The following is a 20037-nucleotide window of genomic DNA, read 5'->3' as shown; positions in this document are numbered from 1 at the left end:
GAGGAATTCTTATCAGAACTAATGGTTTACAGATGTGAAACACTGGTTCTTTTGTGTGTGAGTGTGGCACAAAGATGGATGTGTGGTGCAGTGTTTGGACAACCATGACCATCTCTCCACATGCTGTGCCAGAGTGGCTCATGTGTGTTTTTCTATTAACAATATGGAAGTACAAACGTAATTGTGTATTATATTGTTTGTTCCATTTTTGTTTGTTATTTTTTGGGGAAAGAATACTAGTTATTACGAAATGAATGTGTCGTCTGACAAACAAACCTTCAGCAATATATACTGTATGTCACAATAATGGAGCACAGTACATAAACTAGCCTATAATACTGGTACTGACACAGAATGGAAAAAGTGACCAGCAACACTCATTGAAAACAGATCGTTTATCACAAGGTAAAAAAGTTTACAAGTTGAGGCCAAGGCAGTTTGTAATCATAACATTACATCCCCAAAGTGACAGTAGAAGTTGATCAATAGCTGCAGGTATGTGTTGCCATGGCGACCGACGAGTTTAAAGGTCAATCAGATGCATAGTTAATTCACATTTGTGTCCGCATTACATTCTCATACCGTGATCAATTTAGTGAGTTTTAACAAAAATGCGATGCAAAATCAAAATGAGCGATCATCATCTTAGTATATTTTTCATATTGCTACATTCCACCAAGTAATTTATATCTATATCATTGTTACATTCTTGTTTAATAATACTTAATTATAATAGCATCATACATATACTGTATAGTCTGAGCAGCACCAGTTTTACATTGTGCATTTGACATCGATCAAGTACTTCACAAGTACGACTACTTGAATTCATTTTAGGTGTATATCTGTAACAAGCAATTCTGTCATATCGTGCATGTTTCATAACACATTTTCTCCGTAAACTTAGACATCAAATACTGACTTTGAAATACTGACAAAAAAGGGGGAAGTCATAATGATAACAATAAACAACCAAATACTTAAAAAAAACATGCGGAAATAAATAAAATAAACCCTTTAAGAATGAACAATGGATCCTCTTCTCGAATCATCCTTTTCAGGCAGTGTGGCTCTGGTCTAGGTCGGGCAAACAACTGGAAAAAACAAACCGAAAAACAAATGTGTCAAAAGACAAATCCACTATATTAAAGACTAATTAAACTGCACATTTTGACATACTAAAAATACATACAAAAACAAACATACACAGATTCTTGGGAACTCTCTACAGCAATGAATTTGATCCTCTACAGATACTAAGCGGGGATCGTCCACGTGCTGTGATCGTGGGACAAAGGAAGAGGAGATTTGGGGAGAGGGGGTTTAGTGAGGAGAGCGTCAGGGTCAGACTGCAACACAGCTCAGTGGCCAACAGGGGGAGCGCGTCCACATCACAACATCAGCACAAACCTCTGTCCTTTGCTCACACCAGAGCTGAAGTGAAAGGCAGCAGCAAGTTATGTGAAGAAATAAAGTCAGATAAGGAATTTATGTGTAATTTATATATAAAACATAATAGAAATTATACTTTTCACCGAACTTTTACTTCTGTTACTACTATGTTTGGCATACTCTTATTTCACTAAAAGGTTAAGTGACAAAAGCTTCATGTTGTTGTTAAATGACATTTGTGTTTCTTGCTCTGCTCCTTCAGATACGATTTAGTTTATTTCTAAGCAGCTTTTGTGCATTTTTTAATTTTGTGTCTGTTCGATTACAACGCAAATCATCAATCAGATTACGAATAAATGTGATGTGAAAACTGCTACTGAATCAAAACGTTTCTCCAAATACTTTTTCTTCTTGTTTGAGTAATTATTTGAGACACTACTTTGTAAAGTTACTAATCTAAGTTATTTTAAAGCTCTGAGTAAACATTTTGGCTACTCTACCCACTGTACATAACAAGACGTAATTGAAATTTCTATTTTTTGTGGAGTTTTTTGCGTATTTCTACTAATGAGCATTCGTGTCAATCATCTAAGGATAACAGTTGTGAGTGTTTATATTACATGACATGTGTGAATGATTAAAAAATAAAAAAAAATACTATATTTAAGTGAATATCAGTGCCTTACCTTTGAGAATATACTCTGTTAATAGACTGGGCACCTTGTCGCTGTCATCTCTCATTGCAAGAAGAACTGGAAACAACACAAACAAACATTTTAGACATCTTGGTTTATTTAAATCTCTAAAACTCAGATATCAATAAAATGTTTACTTTTGATGAGCATTTGCAAGTCTTCAATCGATGGAGGGTGTCCTGTTTTTGCATAAGGTATTACTGTGATCAAGTACTACAAGATACACAAAAGAGGAATGAGCTTGGTAAGACACATGCGTTTACATTATGACATAACTAACTTGACAGCTAAAAGAGAAAAGGAGAGAGAGAAACCTGTTTGTCACTGCACGTGCCCCTAAATGTTTGCCGAAAGCTGTTTTGAATGACAGAAGAAAGTCCTTCCATGCTGAAACGCTGAGGAGGAATGAGAGGCAGGAATGTCAGAGCACACGACTGAACATGAAGACAGATTTATGGAGCTTTATGGAGGATTTTTATGCAGAAATTACAAATGCAACAAGAGTAAAAGCTAATAACACGATGGTGCAGTTGTTACAGTCAATTTGTGATATTGCAGGGAGTCGCTCAGGATTGTTTAGTTTTTTTACTAAAAGATTAAGGCCAAGTAAGATTTTATGACACATAATTTATTAATTTTGCACACTATGAGCAAAGGATCAATGTCTATGTAGATAACGCTGGTTTTCTTTTCCCGCGGCAACCATATTTTGACTCTTGAGTTTTCCACTGAACACTGTAAATGTTCTAAACAGTCATTTGTGAAGTTAAAGGTGCACATTTTCCCTTTGTAGAGGGTCCACCCACCGCCAGCTTGTCTCCATAGAGATGATAGTGTTTTACCTGGAATGTTGCGCAGTATTTCATTTAACATATCTACCTTACATTTATTCAATTACCTTTTTTTTGTTATTCATTTATGTTATTCATTCAGGAAACTGTCAGAGCTGGCATCAAACTGTGTGCTAGTCACTGAAGATAGATCTGTTTAATGGCATCTCCATGGAGACAATCAGGTGGGAAACGACACAGTGCACCTTTAAATAGTGAAGTGAAAGTTGTTAATATTTTTACATTCCTCGGGTAAACTCGCTGAAGATGTCTGGTACTGACCGCTCCCAGTGATTTGTCATTGTGGCTCTGTGAAGTCCCGGCCGCTCCTTTCAGTTTCTTCTTCTTCTTCATCATTTCGCGGTGCTCCTTCTGCCGGTTCTGGACGTCGATGAGCGCCGAGATGAAGCTGTTCTTCACTTCTTTCTCAAAATCCATTTCGTCCCTGAACGCCAACTGCTGCACCAGCTCCTCGGAAAGCCCACGGACAGTGCCCTCCGTCCCCTCCAGGCGCTCGTTCAGCTCCGCCACGGTCATGCTCCTTATTCCTGCACAAGAAACAAGGTTAAAATGTAGAAATACTGCCAGAGAGGATTGCAAGATGATTATTGTCGTCAAGGAAAGGCTCCAAAGGGAGTCATCTGGACGACTCAAGTGATTTCTTAAAAGTGTTCAAATGATTACTTGTGGAGTCTTTTCTACTCTGAAACACTCCAGGATAAATGGGGGATTACATCGACTAATGCTAATGATGGTTGTACAATTTTGAAAAGAAGTCATATCTGATTAATTGAATTAATAGCCCACAAACGACCTATAAATCACATCCTGCAAAAGAAGACCATTTCATATTTAAATCCAAAAGTTCAGGTATAATTCAGCTGATTGCATTGAATTTAGACAAAGAGAAATGTAAAGTCACGATGAGATTTCTCTTTTGTTATTACATATTGATATCAGAAATGGAAAAGAATATATATTACAGTAGTCAACCAGTCAACTTTATATGGTACATTTATTATGAATACATTATTGACCAGATAAAAGTAGAACATTTTTGACTGACGGCTTCGATGGGTAATCTTTGTGCATTAAGTGAATTCTTGAAAAAAAAGTTTCACACATCTGTTATAAAATTGTTATAAAAAGGTATTTTCGTATGTGTTTTGGAGTATGTTTATCAAAATATTGTAATATTATATAGTTATGATATAGTTATATATTAATATAGTTGACAAGTCACAGTTAGTCTATTAATTGTTGTAGCCCTAATTTCTTTGAAATCATCCCCAACACTAAATTCTGACTAACTGCTGGTGCACCAGTCAAATCCATCAACATGTTTTTGTTGAGAACGCAAACCACTCTTCCACTGCGTCCTCATTCTGTCCCATTCTGTTCCATTCTGTCCCGTTTGGGTCGTTGTCGTTGTTGTTGTTGTTGTTGTTGTTGTTTTATGGCGGTTGGCATCCAATTGTTGCATTACCGCCAGACTTTATTCCTCAGACTTCACACAAAAGCATGTAATTACCCCTGCTGTACAGCCAGTGGAGTTTAAACGAGGCTATATATTGCTCCAGGGCCTCAAATTTGACCCAATTTCTTTTCATTTCATTAAGTTGAGTTGTAAAACAGTACAATTTATAAATGTTATTATTAAATACTTATAATCAGTATGTCCCACATGATATTAACAGGCATCTACTCTGACTTGATCGATCTATGCACTGTCTACTTTTGGATAAACACTAAAAATGTGCTTCTAAAATGATACAAAATACAATTGGGAACTATTACTGCTATTTTGCCTCTGCTATTATTAACGCGCGGCTAGGTTAGCAGAAGCAGAGTATTAATGAAATGTCCTTGACAGTGTTTATTTCACTCACTCTCCTCGTAGTGGGGGCTGGCGATGTGCTGGACGTCCACAGAGAGCATGGAGAGGTCGGACTGTGACGGGTTGTGTGCGATGTCCGGGGAATCCTGCATCATCTCCTCGATCTCCTCGATGACCTACAACCACAAAAAACAGACTCGTCAAATCCCACGTGGCCTGAGGGGATCAGTCTGGTTGGCCCTGCTGACACGCTGCTCCACTTTCACAACCGGGACACAGACACAAAAGAAGAACAAGAGCCTTTGACAAAGACTATTCAAATATTACTGTTTTATGCTGCAGCAATGTCAAAGCAAATGCATGAATTCCAGTCAATGGCAATGAATTATTTATTTTATTCATTAACTAAACTTGGGTGTTAAGGAACAGGACAATATCAAACAGGGCAAAAACCGAGTTGTTGTCAACAGGCTAGATAACGATCCTTTATTTATTATAAAAACTTCAGAAGGATGGCTTCAATTCAGGGAACCAAAAATCCCCATAAAGCAACAGTAGATATCTAACTTTAGTACAGACGTTACTATGTCCCTATTGACTTCATTAGGAAGACACTGCATGTTACAAATACAGTATAGTATTGTTAATGTTATAGTAAGTGTTAAAGGTAGTGGAGGGTCAGCCACCTGCTCGTCTCGGTTAGAGATGTCAACAATATCTGGTTTATCGATGATCATCAGAGAAAAATAAGGCATGCACAGACTTGACATGTTTCAGAACTGAGTAGAGTTCTGAAGATGGCAAAACATGTCGACAAGGTAAAAACATCTCGTAAGTTGATTGTCTCAAAAAAGAAGTCTGTGGATATGAACGTTAAAAAAGATAGTCATTTTAATTCCATCTTCTTGTACCTACTTGTGTTGCAGCACTGAAATTCCCCCATGTTTGGACAAATAAAGGCATATCTTATCTTATCTTAGATCGCAAAAAGTAAACCTAATCTAACCTGCTCTGTCAGAAAACCTGATTTCAGATGAAGCTGGTCACGTACTAGAGTGGCGATCTATTATTAGACCGTGTAAATAAAAGACACTTGAGGATTTCACTGCTGTTTGGCCATGGCAATAATAACCCAAATGAATTGTAAAATTGTAATGTTTCTTCTCACAATCATCGTAACGTTAACCTGTGATATTGTGTTACCTGGTCGGCTGTTTGCAGGGGTTCGTCTGTGAGGCTGGTATTGATCATAGAGTGCATGTCCAGATCCTCCCTGAGCTCCTCGTCATCCGATACCTGCGCTTGGACATCGTTCTGCCTCTGCCCAGAAAGAAAGCAGGATTTAATCTAAATACGTGAGTCCTTGGCACATTTGTCATTTTAAGTATGAGACAATGTTGATGGCAGAAAGGTCTCAAGGAAAGTAGGGAAAGAGATATATGAGATGAGGAGGTTGTGTACCGTTTTGTCCTCCTGGTTAAATGCTGGTGTTTGTAGGGAACATGCCTCCGACTGTTTCCAATCCACGGGCAGGACCTGGCTGTAGCTCTGAGTTAAAGCAGTCCAAATCCTGTCAAAGAGGAAACGCACAAATCAAAATCTAACCAAAGGATTATGAATAAAAATAGGACCACTGCAGTACGTGTTTCAGGGAATCTCCTAAAAATATATTGTGGTTGGATTAGTTTTAATGCTTGTGATTTGTGACAGTAATCCCACAGATGTTTTTTTTAAGAAGAAAGCAGCACACCAGATGAGCAGTTTAAGTGCTGATAACAATATATGGTAATTTAAGAAACAGTGATCATTGAAAATAATTCAGATTAATTGCGTTGTCAATGTTGAGATGCCAATAATAGCACATTTAAACCATGTCAGATCACTGTGCTGGAGAACATACCCAACACGTGCAAACATTTACACATTTGGGACAGTTAGTGGAACATAACTGGGACAGAGTTGTGGTGAAGACCTTAAGCCACAGAGTCGGTGAGAATGTAAACGTAAACACAAACACGTCGTGATGGACGGGACCTCCAGGCCACACTCACGCGTCACTCTCCAGCGCGTCCTCGCTCAGCACGTTCATGGGGGCGATGCTCTCCGTTTTCGCGTTATAATTCTGGAAGCACACGGTTAACTTTGCGTCAAAATCCTTCACCAGATCCTCCATGGACCTGAAAGCCCCACATTCCTCCGGGGAGAGGCTGCTGTCCCGGAGCTCATCCTCCGGGAGCAGCTCCGCATCAGCGGGAACACTGTGGCCTCTCTGCGGCGCCACAAGCCCCGGCAGCCGGCTCAGCTCCCCCCCGATCGGCCACTCGTCGTCGAAATGTGCGATGGGCGCCGCCATAACCCGGCCCTGGCTTTAGCCCCGGGTTAGAGAGGGCATGATGCTGCGGGACAGGCCGGCCTCCGCATCCTCCTCCGGTGAAGCCGCTCACTCTCGCTGGCCACAGTATGGCCGCTGCGCTCCAGCCGCGCACCGGCGGCTGCTCGCGGCACAAAGGCGCATTCAAATGTTTCCACGGAGAGAAGCGGGTTTTTGGCCAAGTCGGTCAATGCATTTGATCAACGAGTTTCATTATTGCAGCCGCAGACGTCACAAATGATGCTTTATTGGTCCAAATTATAAACATTTTAGGAACTATTGTTGTTTTCACAGCGACGCCCAGCGGACAGATGAGGCATTGCAATAGAAAGAGACCGATGAGCTCATGTTGCCATTGACAACGAACAAACTTAAAGTAGGTGCGAAGCAATGGCAAGAAGCCCCTGGGAGTGGCAGCGTTATGCACGGCCGTGTTCTGTACGGTTGCCATAGCGATGATGTCACACAGCGACAACGTTTCGCCCATTCTTACAAGAGACAGGAGGAAATCGCTCATTCGACGATGGATCCCACAAAAACGACAAAACTGAGGAAGGAACAGCCAGACTCAGACTAAGATTATCAACAAAAATAATTTTGAATGATGCTTTATTACGCCGTCACTCAACAAAGAGTTACAAGCATTACAGTCACTCAAAAAAGAAAACTAAACAATAGTCACCAATAAGTGTGTTCTTCAAAATGAGTTCACCTTTGTCAACGCTGAAGAAACTCAAACACACACCTTTGCAGCAATGGTGAGTAACACAAAGCAAATATGTGAAGTATATTTGGTACTTTTGGAAAACATACAGTATACTGCATTATGTTGTTTTTTGAACAAGGGGAAAACCTGATAACCATGCCAGGGGGAGCCTGGTGAGAGGTAAGGTTTGGTATGACTTGTAAATGCAACCACAGAGCAGAAGTAAAACAGGAAACAGAAAATGCATTCTTTTCATCTCAACAGGTGCAGAGTTTCAGGCAGAAGCTGATCATGGTTCCTCTATTTATGACCTGCATTCTCTGGTGACCCCCAACAGCCCTCATAACACCAAAAAGACACAAAAGAAAGGCAAGATAAGTGACAGTCCCAATCCATCTCCCGTAAAAAGTTGAATTTGACATTTTTCTTCTCAGGCAGCCCACCAAACAGCCCCGACCCCACACCCACTGTGATGCAGCAGCTGTCCAGTTTAAGGAAGAGAGTCAGGGCCCAATCAGAAGAGATTCGTCACAAGGTTACATTCTGATTGTCAGTGGCATTGCTCCTAATAATTAACTCAGTTTGTTCTTCCGACCATTCTGTTCCTGTGTAGAATGAAAGAATTGCAGTTCTAGAAGAAGCCCTGAGGGTAAAGAAAGGTAGCCTTGTGTTTTGTTTTGCAGTTCATCAACAGATCATTGTGAAAACCAAGAATTTAGTGAGACAAGTAGAAGTACACACACATTATACACTGTGTTTTCTATTGTAGAGATTTCTGAGAGGCGATGCATGATGCTACAAAAGCAGGTTTTTGAAATGGAGGTGAGAACACATTGAACGTTTAACCAGAATTGTGATTTTTATGGTTTACTATTGAGGCTGACGTATCCAACAGAACTTTTTATTGGACTATAACATGATCTGGGTCGGATCTGAAAATACAGACGCAAAAGAACAGACCTTCAACTTTAAAGGGCTTTGGACACCACCAGGTAGTTTCCAAGTCTGGCAGAATAAAGATTTGTGGCGTTGGATGCTATTTTACACACACACTCACAGTAGTTTTCTTTACAGAGACGTCAGCATACAGGCCCTTTCACGTGAACTTTGACCTCGTCCTGGAGAAGATACAAGAGCTCAACTTTCTGGCAGGAGAGGGGGAGACCTACATCCAGACTACAGCTAAGGGTGCCCAGCTGGCAATAAAGGAACCAGTTGAGCTGTGGCTTTACCAGAACGGCATCGCAATGTGTGACAGACCATTTTGGACGTATCGGGAGCACAAAACTCAAGTAAATAGCACTTATTTACTGTTGCAACACAGTAACAGCTGGGAAATGTGGCAAATCAAAACTTTTGAAGAGCCCACACACTTTCAATGTTTTCACGATATTTGAAGTAACTTTATATAGTCCATTCAAAAGACTTGGATGAGGAAAAGTAGATAGCGTGTGCTTCTGTGATTGAGTTTATGGTAAAACAGACAAACATCCCAGTCAAACAAATATATCAATCTTTACAAATGTTTTAATAGTCGTTCTGTTGAATATATGGCCAAATTGCCCATTAATTTGATCAAATTCACTTGCACATACTCAAAATTGGGAATGAAGGTGGACCAAACCCTATGGGGGACATCCAAGTGTATATTGGATCACAGGACTAATCGAACTGGGCTCGAAACAAGAACCAAAACTAAACTGTGAACACAAAAAATCCTGCAGTTTTTGCTCATTTGTTTGTTGTCTTTTGCAGCAGTTTATGCAGGATCTGATGGACGGCTATTTTCCATCGGCGTTACAGGAAAAGTTCCCAGATGGCGTGCCTTTTCGGGTGTGTCTCTGACTTTCCACTCAACTGAAGTTAACACAACAAACGCTAATGCACTGATATCATTTAGGTCCACGACAGGAGGGATGAGCAGTTTAAACCCAGGCAGCAGAACAAAACATTCCCTGGTCACGGGCATATTATTCAAGGAAACAATGGAAAAAACACAACTTTTTTCAATGCAGCACCTGACAGCGGTGGGTCACTTTACTTTGTTACGTTACATGTTAAAATAAATGGTACTTGTTCTTCTTTTAATTCATACTTTAACTTTTTGAGATCCAAATTTAACAGCCAATCTGAATAAACTGAATTATATTGTCTTAAATTTGTTGAATTTGAACCATTGAGGAAACAAGCGACCAGATTATTTCATCCATTTAGAGTTGTTGTTGTTGTTGTATGTCTGAATATCCCACACTGTTGTTTCTGTATCGAGTACCTTTAAATATGGTAAAAACGTGTAATTGCTTGAGCATTAATTCTCCTGATCTCTTATGAAGGTACAAAACTGTGCCAAACAGTGAAGGCAGGGCATGTGAAGATGATCGGGGAGGATTTGGAGCGAGCCCTGCAGGTGTCCAGGAGCAAGCAGGTACATGAGAGCATTTTTGGCCATACAAGCTCCTGCTGCTGTTCTGCAAATTTAATGAACTACGCCCCGCGCGTCTTGTCTTCACTTGTTCACCGCAGTCTTGCTTAATACTTTCACTAGGGTTTGTCTGACGCTCAGAGCAACTCTGTGATCCTTGTTGAAACTCCAGCCCTGAAGAGGTAAACAATCTCAGTGTCATTCTGCAAAAAATGACAATATACAGTATATTTTATTGACAGCAAAGTACAAAAGCACCTCTTGTGTTCCCTCTTCCTTTGTTTATCATTCAATACTGATTAGTTACTGCGAAAATATCATTTGACTCATCGATTTCTATTGAGATTGTGTTTTAGTGAGTAAAAAGGAAACTTGGTGTCTCCCACCAAAACTAAATCCAAATCCTCTTTGGCAGTTACTTGTAGCCTACTACTTAATTTTTTGGTTAATCAATGTGAATGTGAATTGGGGTTCATTTATTTTATCATTTTATTTATCATGTACACATTTTCTTTGCAATCGTGTAGATTTTTGTTATCATTTGTGTAATATGACCCATAAACTAACTTAATTGAACTTAATTTGAGCTGTACAGAGTTGAATAAGTAATATCTATGCCTCGTTATTGGTTAATTCTGGTATTTATTTGATGCAGCTCATGCCTTTTAATGACACTGTATATTTAAAAATGGTTTACCGACATCTTCCCGCTTCAGTGCCATAACATCGTTTCAACATCACCGTTTCTCGCAATATCTCACACATTTTACACCGTGTTGTGCTTCAAAATGTGTTATCGTGACTGATCCAAGTCTCTCCTCTGTCACACGACACAGCTGCATCAAACAGTCACTGACATTCTTCTGTTGTCAATAGTTTAAAGGCGAAATCCGCATCTGACGTGACAACGCTGAAGATAAGATCTGAAGACGGTTGCCGCACGTACTTGCTGAAAATGACCTTCTCCGAGACGATCGGTCACGTCCGGCAGTACCTGGACAAACACAGGTGCGGCTTCATTATGTGTGACAGTGATTTATTTCCCCCTTTTGAGCCCGGGACACTGACTTTGTTGCGTGTTTTTTTTACCACAGAGGCGGTGAAATGCCCAGCTATGACATCATCAGCGCCGCCCTGAGGTGCCGCTATGACGACAACAGTATGACCATTCGGGCTTGTGGACTCACGGCCAACGCTACATTGTTGTTACGCACCTGCAACGCCACATGACAAGTTAGCAAAACATTCCAATTAAATATATATTACTAAGCTAAGAGTCCACGCGGTATATTTTAAAAACACATTTTGTTACGACAGATGAAGAATGGGAACATGTTTATCGCAATGGAAGAGCACAAAATCATCACAGTATCACAGTATTTTTTCAAATTGTACATTACTACTCACAGGGAACTACTTTTAGCTGGAGAAATTGTTGGGACATAAAACTCCTGGCTGCAGCAAAACGCGATCACAAAAATAACAAGGAATGAACAAATGAACATGGACTATCAAGGCTCAAGTAACGATGGATCTATATAAAATGTAAAAAAATCACATTGACAGCTATTTTCAAACAATGTATTCCAGACGTAGAGATAATTTAGCTACATTTACCTTTTGTTCCTTCAGTCATGTTTTTGGTTTAGTTTTCAATTTCATTAAAATAAAAACATTAACAATAAACTGTTGAAAGTCTTTATTGCTAAAATAGTCAAAATTCAAACAAGAATAACGTATGAAAATATAAACATCTTTTCCCTTTTGCAAAACATTGAGATGTTAAGGCATGCGGAGCCTGAAGATAAATCTTGTGCTAGTCGAGTTTAAAGGTCCCATGAAATGAGAAATGGCTTCGGTCCCGGCACAGTACGATTTCAAACCAATTATTCAAAACGTTGCATATTTCATTTGTGTCTGAGAACAATCCCTTTGTTTCCTTTAAAGTGTCTAGTTCAATGGCTTTTTATACAAACGGGCAAACGAAAATAAAACGTGGTGCTTGTGGGATGATCCAGCCAACCCTGTGCACACCTGCGTTCAACATGCCACACAAATACTGCTCCCTGGTCCAAACACAGGAAGAACTGTCACTTCATGGGACCTTTGCACGAAACAAACGCTTCAGCACATTATTACAGCATCACATTAGGACAAACCAGAAGCGCTCACTCTGAATTGTCATTGCAAACAAAAACAATAAATAACACTGAGGATTAATACTGTTACTCAGTCGCTAATAAAACACTTCTGTCTATAGCAGGTCCGTCATTATGGGTCAGCTCTCTGCCAAACTGTAAGGTCACGCGATGCACTGCACAGGCTGCAAACGCAAAACACCATTTCGATGCCCACTTTGCAGCAAAAACAACTTACATTCAACGTCAGGGAATGTAACGTATAAACCGTCCTACCAGCTCATAAACGCAGAAAAGTGAGATTGGAGAAAGACGCTGCTGCAGACGGCCCTTTACTGTTGGTCGGCTGCAGATGTACAGGAAAGGCACATGTTGGCATTTGTTTTGAAACGGGGCCTGCAGCAGAGAACGCGCGCACATTCACAAACTCGCTCGACCAGAGATTCTTTGGTAGTAAATCTAGTGTACAGCTCATTATGCAACAGTGCTCTTTTGGTATTAGAAAGTTCAGGTGTTCGTTTACCTCTCGTTGAAGTCCTATGTTACACTTTCAGCCATTGTAAATAATGGCATCTGGTAACTTTGTCTTTACGAGTTAACTTGCAAGGAGATTAAATCATGTCAGTTGATTGTCAACCACTAATAATTTCCCTAAAATGGGGAATCAGCATTTAATAAATTAGACTCGTGGGACTTCTACACAAAAGCTATTCACTAAGATGAAAACAAAATAAGACTGCTGTTAACTGACAGTTAATGTCAATATTATTAAAAAACACACAAAAAACATGTAAGGATCAAGTATAAGAGGTAAGTTATTTTCTGTTAGCCCTTGGACTGAAATAGATGAAGTCACTGGGGGAAGGGAGGCTCTCTCAGCTACAGGCGGCTCCACTGACAAGAACAAGCTAAATCATTTGGGCTTTTCGCTGTCCTCGTTTGAAGGATTAAATTGTCCTTTTTGACATTCAAACACTGCAGAGAAGGAGACACTGTAGCTGCCAGTCTGTTGTAAAAGCATTAGGGGAGGTTATTGGGTAATACAGTTGTCCCCCATGTCCTGTGCATAGCGGTCCAAGATCACATTGCGAAGTTCCTCTACATCTCTCCGGAGCTGTTGAACTTCAGACAGTTTCTTCTGCAGAACCTCTGGATTGGTCCAGTCCTCGTCCTGCTCAGGTGCTGCAGGGGCTGAGGGAAAAACTATCAATAAGAAACGTTCTCTAAGAGGCAAGAGATGTTTAAATGAACATATATTGGAAGTTTAAACTCTACTTACTTTGGAGGCCGAGGAGGAGGGAGAGATTTGGGTCCTGCCCTCGGGCTCGCTGGGTCAAAATGCTGCATAGTGAGCGGAGGTCGCTGAGGCAGGAGGCGATCTCTGTGTGCAATCGTTGGGTGAGACGAGTGCTGGCCAACTGCAGGCTGCTCGAGGCCTGCAACATGTCCCTGAGCTCCGGCTCGTTCAACTGCTCCTTGAGGGTCACATTCTGCTCCATCAGCTCCTGGTTCTGAGCAGACAGCTGCAACACAAGAGGAAATGTGGATGTGAATGCTGACAACGTGAAATCAGCACTATTAGAACAATGACTGTTTGGTCTTACATCTTTCATGGCCGTACGGAGCTCCAACAAACTCTGCTCTTTGGCCAGAGCGTCTTCTCTTAGAGCCTGGGAGCTGCTCTCCTCCTGAGACATCTGCTCCTCCAAAGACTGCACACAAACTCCAGTGTCAAACAAAACAACATGAAGAGACTTTTTTTTTTTAAAGACAGACTATTAATACCTGGATTTGGGAACCAAGTTGCTCCATCATGCGGTGTTGCTTCTCGATCACCTTAAAACAGTGCATTTTAAAAGTTACTGTTAGAGAAACATGAATGTGAACAGTGAATGTGAATGATATTGCAAGCACTTTTATGTTCACACTCAGCTTAAAAAATAAATATATATATATAAAAAACATTTAAATAATTGGGTTGTCAGCTGTAATGATCCACAAACAAACCTTTTTAAGTCTTTGCTGCTCTTCTCTCAGAGCACCATTCTCTCCTCTGAGTTTTTCAAAATCGAGAGAGGGGAGTCGCGCACCGTCCTCCAGGCCTTGCCGCACACGCTGCTGCATGCTAGTCAGAACACAAACATGGCATCACTTTGTGCACAAGCAGAAGAGTTAACAGACAACAGATGTGGTTTTAGCAGGAGCATGCTTACTCTGTGATTGTGGTTAACAGATCTCTCTCTCTTCGTTTCTGCTCATCTAAATGTACATCTTTTTCTAGTAATTGTGAGTTTGTCGCTTCCACACGACTCTCCATGTCTTTAACTCTCTCCTGCAGCTCTGTTGCATGTTGCTCAGCTTCTTGAAGCTGAAATCAGACAAACCACACATTCCAGTTTAAAACAGTTGAAATGCTGTAGCAGATTAAAGTGAGTGGGCCTGTCTTCACCTGCTTGTTCTGGTTCTGATAGTCCTCGAGTGTGGGCAGGTCGGCCAGATATCGCTCCAGAGTTTCAATTCGCTGCTGGTTTTCTCTTTTCAACTCGGCTTCTTTTTGACATTTTTTCTTCAAGTTATTGATGTGTTTGTCTCGACTACGGATCTGTTGCACGTAAACAACAAAATACATATAAGGTCTTCTTTCTGCCAAGCTGTAGTTTCTAAGAGAACTTGTGAAATGTGTATTTGTAAGTGATGCTTGGTGTGCACAAACCCTCTCTTCCTGTTTCTTCATTTCCTCTGCATGCCTCTCGATCGTTTCCTTCAGACTCTCAGTGAGGCGACGTGTCTCTGACTCCACAGTACCGAGTCTGCGCTCTGCATCGGCCTTCTCCAGAGCAACACAGTCTGTACGCTCTGTGAACTGAGCCCTGAGGAAAGCATTCTCCCTTTGGGCCTCCTAGAAATCACACAGTTATAAGCAATGCATGCTTAATAATAATAATTCAAAAGGTGTTTAATGATGAAAATGGGGATTTCTTTATGTCACCAACCTGTAACCTCAGCATTAACATGTCGCCATAGGAAGTTCCTCGACCTAGAAGTGCCCCGTGGACCTGTAACTCGCTCTCCCTCAGTCTCTGCTCCAACTGAGACATGTGCTGCTTTTGTCTGCATCACAAAAGAATCCCTTTGTCAGATCAGCCCATAAATAATGTTATCATCCCTTGAATAAGCATAAATGGGATGTCTTGCCTTTCTATGACGAGCTCCTTCTCCTTTAGTAAACTCTCACTGGCTTTCACAAGAGCGTCCCACTTGCCCGAGTCCGAGTGCACAGATGAAGAGTACAAAGACGGATACTGACCGACTCCACCGCCCATTAACTGAGCCAAGACAGACAGATGTGGGTGAGTTAGAAAGAGGCACAATAGTATCCCTTCATACAACGAAAACAAACAAATGACATGTATTCAACGCAGCTTTCAACAACCGACAGAGCATTTTACAATATTTTGTGGCTTAATTATTTGTAAATAAAAAACATTATAAACATTTTAGCTGGGCAGAATGAAGTATGATTGGATCCCGAGACAATCTGCTATTTTGGTCAAAAGCATTATACAACTTGCCATATTGTGATTTGCTTTATGCTCAAACAAGTTCACATTTCCCCACCCAGTCCTTCTATTGGTCAGTCTCTGTCCTGCTCTGAGTGAGTGGTAAATTTAACCTCAAATTTAACCATTGACCTCTCACTTGTTTCCCTCTGTGGGCACACTCCCCACAACTCATAATGGTTTGTTTTTCCACTGGAGGCACCAGAGCATTTCTCTGTTTTGCTGACGAATTCAAAAAAATAAAAGGTACAAGTAAATGCTTACCTGCATTTGTTCCACTTGTAGCCGCAGACTGTCGAGTTGGTGCTTCTGCTGCTGCTGCTGCTGCCAGTTGGACAGTTCAGTACAGCGCTCCTGCCGCAGTGAGTCGTACCCCTTAGAGCCGGGGTGCTCCCTCAGGAGAGCCTGTGTCTGAAGGCTCAGTGGGCTGCTGTAGAGAGTGGAGGATCCAGAGGCGCTGGCCTGACAAACCCGACTAGACTCTGAAGTGCTGGGAATCCCGGGCCGAGCTTCAGGCAGCACCTTATAACTGTGCTCCATAGCTCCTCTGTAGATGTCAGACACAGTGTCTGCGCTGTCTCGAATCCCAGAGGGCTGTAATCGAAACCTGACATCCGCCGCGAGCCCCCCCAGCAGTGCCGACTGGTTGAGAGTGGGCTCCACCGCAGGAGTTTCAAAACGCTGGCACTCGTCTACGCGCGTGTGATCGGAGGGGAACAGTGAGTGGTCCAAACCATTGACCAGGCTGCGGTAGCGGCTCAAACAGTCCAACTTGGGCGCCAAAGACTCAGCCCCGACGCTGAGGGGCAGGTCCAAGTTTGGCGAAGATGCCGATTTTGACAAAGACGAAGACTTTGAGGTGGAACCACTGGGGGTTCGTGAGCCGGACGAAAACCTTCGTGGATCAGAAGAGAGTCCATCGTCCTGCAGTCCAGACTGGGACTTAGAGGCCGGGGCTCCGGCCGTGGATGGCATGACATGTGCAGTGGGAATGGGGATCTGACTGCGAATCGGCTGAAAGGAGGGGCTGCTGCTGGTGCTGCAGAAGTCTGAAAAAGACAACATTCTACTTGGACATTTATATTTTATGTCAAATTGTGAAATTGAGCGAATAGAAATGAAGGTTTTGTGATTTCTGTCACGTCTTTATGATTTGAATGCATTTTTTTCCTGTTGTGTGAAGCACTTTGAATTGCCTTGTGTACGAATTGTGCTCTACAAATACACTTTCCTTGCCTTGCATTGCCTAGCGTTGTGTGGAGCCTTACTGCAGGGCACATCTATTTCTGAGTCATGATACTAAAGATTTTTTGTAACTGGCCTACTTTTGTGATTAAGCTGTTACCACTGGGTAATTTACATGGCTAAATTTAACTTGATCCAGACATAAATTAAAATGCAGCCTTTAAAACGTGGTTAATGTTACTGAAGACTACACAAAAGGCTCAAAAACAGCACAAATTATCTACTTCAGAAACACCAACATTTATATAAGAACTTTAAAACGTGTACTTAAATCCACACTTACACAAGAGCATTACCTGAGAAACCTGCTGATGTCTGAAAACCTGGAATTCACCCCGAGCCGACAAACATGTAATTAAGAGAAGCATTTTGACTACCGCCTGCAGAAGACTTCAAATCAAAACCACAGACAATCGTGTGCATTTCTGGGCAGCCCCAAATCTGACCTAAGCCTGAGAGCAGCTCCACAAACAAACGACAGGTCCGCACCGAGCTCGGAGCACATGCACACTAACAGACACAGGAAAGGTTAGGGTATTTATAGACCCCCCTCTCAAATTACAGCATGATCTGTACACAACACTTATTTAGGCACCTTGCCCCTCCCACCTCAGTCACACACTAGGGCAGCCAAAGTCAACAAGTAAATGAGGTATTTTCACAGTTTACAATCACACAAGAAAAGCAGAGGAACTCTTTTGGATGAGCAAAAGAACAGAGGTTTGTGTGAGTCAAATGGCCTAGAACAAGCCATAACTCACCGCTGTACAAACGCATTGCAAATGTTGAGCAGAGGACATTCCAGACAAGGCAAAGGATATAATATGATAACAACAAGGTGTGGATTTAAAAAGGGATCCAAGACCTCAAATAAACCACACTCCCTTTAGAAGTAATACATAAATCAGAAGTTTGTAGCCTCTATCTGGTGTTAACTAAGTGTTCATCATCTCAAGCAGCTTATTACAACGGCTAAATTCAGAGTAATTGTTAGGTTGCCAAGAACTGCTGTCAGTTTAAGTGCCCCTGCCAACACCAGGAGTCCACTCAACAACAAAACCACGCTTAGTAAAGAGATCAAACTAAACACAGAATCATTCATTAAAAGCATTTTCATTTCATCAATAGGAAGACCTGTGATTAGACTATAGTTTCCAAAAGGTCTGTACTTGATGAAAAAGGAAGTTGTAACATGTGTTCAGATCTGTTTACGTTTACCACAGCCTTTGTATTACATGTTCCTAATTGGCCAGCAGACCAATGCAGAGCCGCAGGGCTTATTCGTCTGGACTTTAATCTGTCTCTAAAAGTCTGCAGGGGTCCTGGACTCCGCCGTGAACATGTCTCCCACTTTTATAAACACTAACAAACAACACAGATGTGAGACTTCCCCCTGGTCAGTGTGCAGTAAACAGCTTTGGACAGAGTGATGCAAGACACAAGACCCTCACCTTCTGTACTGTCTGAAACTGAAGTGCCGATACCAGTGTCCCCGCTGTCAGATGTCCCAGGACGACGGCCAAAGCGGCTTTGAAACTTTTCCGACACAGCTGGTGTTTGCCACTCCATGTCAGCAAACCGAGCTGGAATATTTGCAAAGATAAAGAGCAACAATTACATTACAGAAGACAATGTGAGATAATGGGCCTGAGATAACCCCCACACTTGGTTTTACATTACCTGCTGGTTTGGAGTCGACGTATCGCTGAGAAGTTGTCATGCCACATAAAGCAAAGTCTCTCAGCCTAGTTTGAAGCAAAAACATGCACAGTTTTGGTCATTGATGTAGTTAAAGATAAGACTTTAAAAAGGAGGACATCTGACAAGACACTTACACATCAGACTCGGGAAAATAAAACAAAACAGAAAAGCAACAGCTGCTCAAGGATGACTCAATTCTCTCTGTCAAACCCGTCTCCTCACATGTAATAAACACCGTCTTAAAGTAGTAACGAACATAACAACATGAGCCCATGCGGCACAGTTACATAATGTGTGCAAGAACATTTTAGATCCTTTATGGCCTACGGGAAGTGGTGCAATAGTGTATACAAAAAAAACAAAAGTGATGAGAAGAATATCCAAAAAGTGACTATCTTTAATTTCGTATAGAAGCGTCTTGGCAACGAAAAACAAAGAGTTAATAAAACACACAAGCCACGACTTCCATTTGAGGCGCTTTGTCTGTTACTATCCCAACCTCGACCATAACGCGCAGTCTTTTATACCTTAAGTCTATGGGTTTCAGAGTTTAGTTTCCCACTTGAAACCGTTATTGGCCTATATTTGCTGAACGATGCGCTGGCCCGTTAGCCGTGTAAAATAATCCGTGACAAATCCGTTTCCCCGTCTGACATGCTAACAGCTAGCCGCTAATGCTACGTTACGGGCTTGTTTAGAGGCTTAAAAGTTACCGTGGAGCTTCAGACCTCTGCACTTTTCCATCGGCGCGACTGTAAATGCAGTGACGGGTCGGTTTCGTTTGAGCGACGACCCACCTTTCGATGTCCAGAGACAGAGGATGCAGCAAATCTCTGTTTCGGGCTGGTAACACAATCCGTACCATCCGCCGTTGTTCCGCTCGCCTCGACAACTGTGTGGGCTGGAGGGGACGCGGGCATCATGTAGAGAGCGTGGCACTCTAGAAGAACACTCGTGGCAATTGCGGCGGCCATCTTGGGTTGGTGTTTTTTTTTTTTTTACATTCTAATTTCCCCCCCTTTTATATATATGTATTTTGTTTTTTGAAAATGAACAATAGCAACAATTACATTAAAACAAGACACAAAATGTTCCTTTACTAATTTTTATTCATCTCAATGAAAATGAAACTAAACCAAA

The 20037-nt window shown here is 41.5% G+C and overlaps 3 protein-coding genes across 6 annotated transcripts; 1 reads left to right on the top strand and 2 right to left on the bottom strand.

The window, feature by feature from the left end:
* Nucleotides 1–377: 377 nt before the first annotated feature.
* On the bottom strand, nucleotides 378–7235 carry fez2a (fasciculation and elongation protein zeta 2a). 2 transcript variants are annotated; one of them, XM_072461025.1, is made up of 10 exons: nucleotides 6806–7235; nucleotides 6216–6324; nucleotides 5958–6074; nucleotides 4807–4930; nucleotides 3200–3465; nucleotides 2402–2482; nucleotides 2225–2300; nucleotides 2079–2144; nucleotides 1411–1434; nucleotides 378–1094 (listed from the first exon to the last, which is right to left on the bottom strand). In XM_072461025.1, the coding sequence occupies exons 1-9, from the start codon at nucleotides 7105–7107 to the stop codon at nucleotides 1424–1426; spliced, it is 1152 nt and encodes a 383-aa protein (XP_072317126.1). In that variant the 5' UTR covers nucleotides 7108–7235; the 3' UTR covers nucleotides 378–1094; nucleotides 1411–1423. The 2 variants fall into 2 exon arrangements, with proteins under 2 accessions (XP_072317126.1, XP_072317125.1); XM_072461024.1 differs by lacking the exon at nucleotides 1411–1434.
* Nucleotides 7236–7820: 585 nt separating this feature from the next.
* Nucleotides 7821–11554, top strand: ubxn11 (UBX domain protein 11). Its single transcript, XM_072461473.1, has 14 exons — nucleotides 7821–7883; nucleotides 7971–8011; nucleotides 8096–8215; nucleotides 8266–8366; nucleotides 8445–8490; nucleotides 8601–8653; nucleotides 8727–8823; nucleotides 8906–9123; nucleotides 9587–9664; nucleotides 9732–9858; nucleotides 10165–10256; nucleotides 10377–10435; nucleotides 11130–11261; nucleotides 11348–11554. Exons 1-14 carry the CDS (start codon nucleotides 7828–7830, stop codon nucleotides 11481–11483), a joined length of 1356 nt encoding a protein of 451 aa, XP_072317574.1. The 5' UTR covers nucleotides 7821–7827; the 3' UTR covers nucleotides 11484–11554.
* A 383-nt stretch (nucleotides 11555–11937) lies between these two features.
* On the bottom strand, nucleotides 11938–19827 carry cep85 (centrosomal protein 85). Of its 3 annotated transcripts, none has more exons than XM_072461225.1 (14): nucleotides 19695–19827; nucleotides 18877–18941; nucleotides 18648–18779; nucleotides 16216–17000; nucleotides 15587–15717; nucleotides 15385–15502; nucleotides 15105–15290; nucleotides 14841–14993; nucleotides 14605–14759; nucleotides 14399–14516; nucleotides 14177–14227; nucleotides 13996–14103; nucleotides 13671–13914; nucleotides 11938–13594 (listed from the first exon to the last, which is right to left on the bottom strand). In XM_072461225.1, the coding sequence occupies exons 1-14, from the start codon at nucleotides 19760–19762 to the stop codon at nucleotides 13422–13424; spliced, it is 2487 nt and encodes an 828-aa protein (XP_072317326.1). In that variant the 5' UTR covers nucleotides 19763–19827; the 3' UTR covers nucleotides 11938–13421. The 3 variants fall into 3 exon arrangements, with proteins under 3 accessions (XP_072317326.1, XP_072317327.1, XP_072317328.1); XM_072461226.1 differs by having other exon boundaries at nucleotides 11938–13582; XM_072461227.1 differs by lacking the exons at nucleotides 18648–18779; nucleotides 18877–18941; nucleotides 19695–19827 and adding an exon at nucleotides 17493–17725.
* Nucleotides 19828–20037: the final 210 nt, after the last annotated feature.

This window comes from Eucyclogobius newberryi, unplaced genomic scaffold (genome assembly GCF_026437365.1).
Source record: "Eucyclogobius newberryi isolate DKJ021-1_F unplaced genomic scaffold, fEucNew1.0.hap1 SCAF_3, whole genome shotgun sequence".
NCBI classification, from domain to species: domain Eukaryota; kingdom Metazoa; phylum Chordata; class Actinopteri; order Gobiiformes; family Gobiidae; genus Eucyclogobius; species Eucyclogobius newberryi.
The sequence above is the reverse complement of the archived record's forward strand: the minus strand, read 5'-3'. Positions and strand labels throughout refer to the sequence as shown.

What these genes read in the sequence shown, in the direction of transcription:
- fez2a (XM_072461024.1), bottom strand. Translation starts at nt 7,107, where the DNA reads ATGGCGGCGCCCATCGCACATTTCGACGACGAGTGGCCGATCGGGGGG. An exon ending in CAGCCCCCACTACGAGGAGA is followed by an intron (nt 3,466 to 4,806) that starts GTGAGTGAAATA and finishes TTTCTTGTGCAG; the next exon opens with GAATAAGGAGCATGACCGTG. An exon ending in GCACGTGCAGTGACAAACAG is followed by an intron (nt 2,301 to 2,401) that starts GTTTCTCTCTCT and finishes TGTATCTTGTAG; the next exon opens with TACTTGATCACAGTAATACC.
- ubxn11 (XM_072461473.1), top strand. Translation starts at nt 7,828, where the DNA reads ATGAGTTCACCTTTGTCAACGCTGAAGAAACTCAAACACACACCTTTG. An exon ending in GAAAGGCAAGATAAGTGACA is followed by an intron (nt 8,216 to 8,265) that starts GTCCCAATCCAT and finishes TTTTCTTCTCAG; the next exon opens with GCAGCCCACCAAACAGCCCC. An exon ending in AGCAGGTTTTTGAAATGGAG is followed by an intron (nt 8,654 to 8,726) that starts GTGAGAACACAT and finishes CGTATCCAACAG; the next exon opens with AACTTTTTATTGGACTATAA.
- cep85 (XM_072461225.1), bottom strand. Translation starts at nt 19,762, where the DNA reads ATGGTACGGATTGTGTTACCAGCCCGAAACAGAGATTTGCTGCATCCT. An exon ending in TACAAGTGGAACAAATGCAG is followed by an intron (nt 15,718 to 16,215) that starts GTAAGCATTTAC and finishes GTCTTGGCTCAG; the next exon opens with TTAATGGGCGGTGGAGTCGG. An exon ending in AACTTGGTTCCCAAATCCAG is followed by an intron (nt 14,104 to 14,176) that starts GTATTAATAGTC and finishes GTTTGTGTGCAG; the next exon opens with TCTTTGGAGGAGCAGATGTC.